This window comes from Eublepharis macularius, chromosome 7 (assembly GCF_028583425.1).
Source record: "Eublepharis macularius isolate TG4126 chromosome 7, MPM_Emac_v1.0, whole genome shotgun sequence".
Classification (NCBI taxonomy): Eukaryota; Metazoa; Chordata; class Lepidosauria; order Squamata; family Eublepharidae; genus Eublepharis; species Eublepharis macularius.
Genome location: NC_072796.1, coordinates 111,264,372 through 111,269,768, shown reverse-complemented (window position 1 = coordinate 111,269,768; position 5,397 = coordinate 111,264,372). Strand labels below are relative to the sequence as shown.

At 47.6% G+C, this 5,397-nt stretch overlaps 1 protein-coding gene across 1 annotated transcript; it reads right to left on the bottom strand.

Annotated features, from left to right (window-relative positions):
• Positions 1–2,952: 2,952 nt before the first annotated feature.
• KCNS2 (potassium voltage-gated channel modifier subfamily S member 2) lies at positions 2,953–4,386 on the bottom strand. Its single transcript, XM_054985696.1, has one exon. The coding sequence runs from the start codon at positions 4,384–4,386 to the stop codon at positions 2,953–2,955; it is 1,434 nt and encodes a 477-aa protein (XP_054841671.1).
• Between the last annotated feature and the right edge of the window lie 1,011 nt (positions 4,387–5,397).

Below are 5,397 nucleotides of genomic sequence, written 5' to 3'. Positions count from 1 at the left end.
GAGTGACTCGAACTGTGGAACTGGTGTGGGGTAGGGGTTAGAGGGCTAAACTACAATTGGGGAGACCCCAGTTTAAACCGCTACTTGCCATGAAACACTCTGGGAGAACTTGGAGCGCTCTCCCTCAGCTTAACCTCCTTTATAGGGTTGTGTGTGCGCATAAAATGGAAGAGGAGAGAGTTACGCAGAATGCCCTGAGCTTAGGGTGGCCCACGAGTCTGGAGAAAAAAAGTCCTGTCCCTTTAATATAGACTTAATGGGCTGAAATGGGGAGCTGAAGCTTTTCTTCAGCCTGAAAATAATTAACAGTTAGTAAATAATATCTAGTTAATGAAGAGGCAGGAATCTCTATCATGAAGAGGCAGGAATTATTTCCTGAGTAATTTCTATATCTTCAGTCTCAATCATCTTACATGCTTATTGGTGAAAAGGACACAATCCAAGCAAAGTTGAAAGTCTTACCTCTTTACCATTGCAAACGTGTACGTATTTTGTTTTTTGAGAGGCTGGATTCCTCCCCAAAGGACATTAAAATCATTGGTACTGAGGACAAATTCTCCCTTCAGTGTAGTTCCGAGGCTTCTAGGAGCAGCCTTTTTAATCATCTTGTTCTTCCCTCTTTGCAAACTCAAGAGTCATCCACCCACCTCCCCCGCCCCCTGCTTTTCTGCCCAAGGAGCAAAATGGATCCTTGTCTTTTATACCATTTTTGAGTAGACAGATGTTTGGAATAGGGAAGGATCCTGATTCAATGGGAGAGCCTCTGGTCTGCGTACAGAAGGTCCCAGGCTCAGCCGACAGCACTTCCAGTTAAATGGGTTAGGCAGTAATGGAGGTCCTGGAGCGCTGCTGCCAAAATAGTCAAGAAGGTGGACCTTGATAGAGAAGTGGTCTGATGCACTCCAAGGCAGTTTTGCTTGTATATGAAGGGGTTAAATGTCCCTCCCTTTGTCCAGTCCTCCCCCACCCACCCCCCAATCTATACCTGTTTTACGTGACAAAAGGATGGAAGAGAGAAAAAGGAATCATCTTCCCTTATTTCCAAGGAAGTATGTTTGGGATCAGAATGTGAGTGTCTCATGAAGATTTTGGTAGAACTGTCTGCATCGGCACCTGCTTTCATCCATGGACACACCTGAAAATGAGCCTGGTCAGCATTCTGGAAGTACATGGTGACATCAGTCTTAAAACATTTTTGTCCATCTGTCAATTGTCGGTTCCTGTAGCACTGCTCTGACTGTTTTCTTTTGCTATTTTGCCTTTCAATAGCCCAGTCAATGTGTACATTTGGCTCATCTTCCTTTAAAAAAAAATTCTGAATACCACAGGTTGTAACTGAAGCTCATAGGAGACATGTTTCTGGCACCCAGGAGAAGGTTACATACGCGTGCGTGTGTGCGGGGCATGCCCAAAATGTGAAGGCACTTTAGTGGCTGGCTGGCTGCATCTCACTATCTGGAACTGATGGACATACATTTCAAAATATGTTTTTGCATACTTTGTTCTGTTCCTGTGCCTCAAAGGAGTTTTTACCAATGGTCCCAGAAGAGAGAGAAAAATGACAATTGTGGCTGATCTTGAAAATATCCCCTTAAATACTTTGTGAGCATGCAACATTGTCTCACGCTTTGACATGATCAGGAGACTGAAGCGAGATCCTGGAGCTGTTTTGATCACCAGAGCTTGGGTGCAATGGGCAGTTGGGTTGGGGACAAGGGCTGGTTTGGATAACCTGGCCCTGCACCTGGCCAGGCAGTGTGGTGCAGGGGATAAAGGGCTGGATCTGGGATACTTGGGTTCAACCCGGCCTCCCCACCACCATAAAGCCCATTGGGTGGCCTTGGGTCAGTCACTCACTCTCAGCCTCATCTATCTCATGGGGTTGTCATGAGGAGGAAACAGAGGAGGCAAGAATAATGTACTCTGCCCTAAGACGGTTGGATGGATAAATAAATAAATAAAAATACATTGTTTCATCTTTCTCTCCCATCAGGTCTGATGGAACTTTTTGCTGATTTATAATATTACACACCCCAGAATTGATAATTTCTGGCAAAGTAACTCAATCATCGTTACACAAACATACTTATCATAAGAGGGCAATGAAGTCCCTAAGTAACGTTTCAATCAGCCACTGATGCATGGTCATGGCAAGTGGGTTTGGAAATGCAGGTTGGTTATTGGGGCTGCCTTGTGAGGATGATCTTAAACAAAGGAATATTTGTGCAGACTTTCACATCCATTTACGGTAAACTGGGGTAATGGGATTTCTCATTTTGCAAGTGGTTTGTCTTCCTGGAAATATTCTTTTCTCTGCTTACACAGGGACTTCCCAAGCAAAACGCATATATGATAAAGAAGCAAGACACCAACAGCATGAATGTCATGGAGACAGCAACAGCTGTATGCATAAAACCAAGAGGCTTGTTTTTTATGCAGGGGAGCAAAAATGCGGCATGTCTGTGCTAACCTGAAACTAAGGGAGCAATCCTAAAAAGGTTTACTTAGAAATAAGTCTATGCAATCGACTCTACTCCCAGGAAAGTACCTTTAGGATTGCAGCCTAAATTGCAGTTCAGAAGTGCCAAGGAAAGTAGATTTGCATAAACTCTTTTTGCCATCAGGTGACTTCGGTTTGGTGGTAGTTCATGTGTATCATGGTTTTTATAAAAGTTTCAACATACATTTTGATTCCAAACTAGTACCTTGCAAACGCACTGCAAGTTAAGTAGTCCTCCAGTCTGGATGTATGTTGAACCTTTTAAAACCTTGATAAACATGCAAAATGCTACTGAAAGACTGCTTCAAAAAAAGATACCTCTTATGCTGGAAAAGGTGATCTTTGGATGCTATCCTCGGCACAGCATTGACAACAGCAGATGCGGAGAGAAACAACAAAATATGAAATGCAGCTCAGTTTTCCATCATGCAAACTGGTTTTAGAACCAGAGACTAATGCAGTGAATCATTGAGGCTTAATTCACTGGGAGTGCTTCTGCTCATGTTTGTGAGACTGGCCATAAGAGATTTCACTTTATAGGCATAGTAATCCCTTAGATTGACAGAAGGGACCACTTTCATCCCGTCGCCAAAATCGCAGCTCCGCATTGCACTTTCTAGCTGCTTTTGGCGCCTATAAAAATGAGAGAATTTGTTGAAGATGAGTGTGATTGGAAGTACGACAACCAGGATGCCGGCTAGGATGCAGGCGGAAGCTGTCAGCCTGCCTGCAGTTGTCACGGGGACAACGTCTCCATAGCCAACTGTGGTCATGCTAACTGTAGCCCACCACCAGCAAGCAGGGATAGTTTCTAGGCCCCTGTTTTCTTCCTTCTCAATTGTGTAAGCCACTACAGAGAATATAGAGATCCCAACTGAGAGGTACAGCAAAAGAAGCCCTACCTCCCTGTAGCTATACTTGAGAGTGGCTCCGAGGGATCGAAGGCCTGTTGAATGCCTAGCAAGTTTTAAGATGCGGAATATCCTCATGAGCCTCAGGACTTGGGCTACTCTACCTAAATTAGCTAAAGCAGGGCTACTTTCCACCACCAAGTTAACAATTAAAGTGATGTAAAATGGAAGGATGGACATGAGATCAATCAGATTTAGTGCATGCTTAAAAAACTTCACGAAGTCTGGTGCCACTGCAAATCTTGCCACCAGCTCAAAGGTGAACCATGCAATACCAAAATGTTCCACAATTTCAAATCGGGGGTCTTCTTCAGAATTCCCATTGCTGTGAACAATCTGAAAGTCTGAGAGGCTGTTCAAGCACATGGTGATGATGGACCCCAGAACCACCATGATGGAAAGGACACTAAAGATTCGGCTCAAGACGGAATAGCCAGGGTTGTCTAGAGCTAGCCATAGCTGCCGCCTGACTTTCCCCAAAGGTTGTGTGTCAAATTTAGCAGCGTCATTGTAGAAGGCCAAGATCTCATCAAAGGAGGAGGCGGTGCTTTCCTGGTCACTGTGGTCTTCCCATTTCTCTTGATCGGGTTCCATTTTCCTTCCATGGTAGCTGTAACTGCAGCAAGAGTCAATGAAGAATTCATTGATCCCCCAATATTCAATCTCCTGGCTGAAGGAAAACACACAGAGCTCACCCATCACATGAAGCTTTCCAGTGTTATAAAAATGCAGCACATATGGGAAAAGTTCGGGGTTCCTGTCAAAGTAGAACTCATTTTTGGTGTCGTCGTAATCATCGCAAAGCTCTAAAATGGACTCCTTGGAACGGCAGCTCAGCAACCTGCCCAGCCTGGTTTCTGGGAACCTCAACAGTGTGTTGGATCTCATCTTTTTCTTAAAGCCTCCAACGTTGATGCTGATCTCATTGTCTTCAAAATCGACATCTGATAAATCTCTCAGACTCAGCCCTGTCATGGTGAGCGTCTTCCAAAGCTATATGGGGCGGGGGAAGAAGACCTAGGGAATATTTAAAGGAGGCACTCGGAGTTAATCAGTGTATAGGGGAAATATATATAAATGTTAATAGGTGGCTGATCAGGATCTAAGGCAATGACACCTAGCATCCCACGCCCCTTTGGAGTGTCACGCACCGTCTCCTTCCCTCGAGAGGGAGCTTTTGTTATTGAACTGGAGATGCTAGGCTCACTAAATCCCAAATTAGTCACTTGCCTTTTCTCACACCTTCTCTTTTCTCTTCCCCCTGTACATCCTTTGGCAATGTTGAATGAGACAATGCCAGGCATGGCTTCGGAGTGTCACAGCCCCTCCTTAGACAAGAGTGGAGCTACTGGAAATGGGGCAGCGCTGGGTTCTAATGGCTGGTTTTAATGGGCAATCAAAACGCCCCCCCCCACAGTCCCAGGTGAGATTCTCGCAGTGTCCCCCCACACCCGATCTGTGGCGCGGCGTGCCGACCCAGGGCGACTCCCTCCGCCCCTCTCCCTTTGCCTCCCAGGTGCAAGGTAGACACGTCTCCGTCATAACAAAGAACTCCGGTTCTGGGGACCGAACCTCCCCCAGGCTCGACAATAAGAGTTACCCCCCCCCCCCGCCGCCGCCGCCACATTTCGACACTCGCCCCTTCCCCCTTTACCTCAAGGGCTGGCGCGGCGGCGACCCCGCTCGGGAGCGTCGAACTTGCCCGGAATCCTGGCCAGCATCGCCGGGGCGGGTCCCTTCCCTGCACGCCGAAGCTCCGCGGCTGCCAGAACGGCTCGTCTTCTTCTCACCTTGGCGCGGCGGGGGCAGCGGGAGGCGTCACCGGGAAGGCTAAGGGGACGGCGACGGGGGCAGCCGCGACCTGCCCGCTCCCATCGCGGGGCGCCCGGCCGCCCTGGAGTTGCGAGGCGCCGCGGCGCCTGGTGCTGAACGGACAGCTCCTCTCCGGCCGCGCCTCCTCGCTCAGCGCCAGGCAGGCGCCGCTGC

Bases quoted from the DNA above. Each gene is read 5' to 3' on its own strand.
- KCNS2 (XM_054985696.1), bottom strand. From the start codon at position 4,386: ATGACAGGGCTGAGTCTGAGAGATTTATCAGATGTCGATTTTGAAGAC.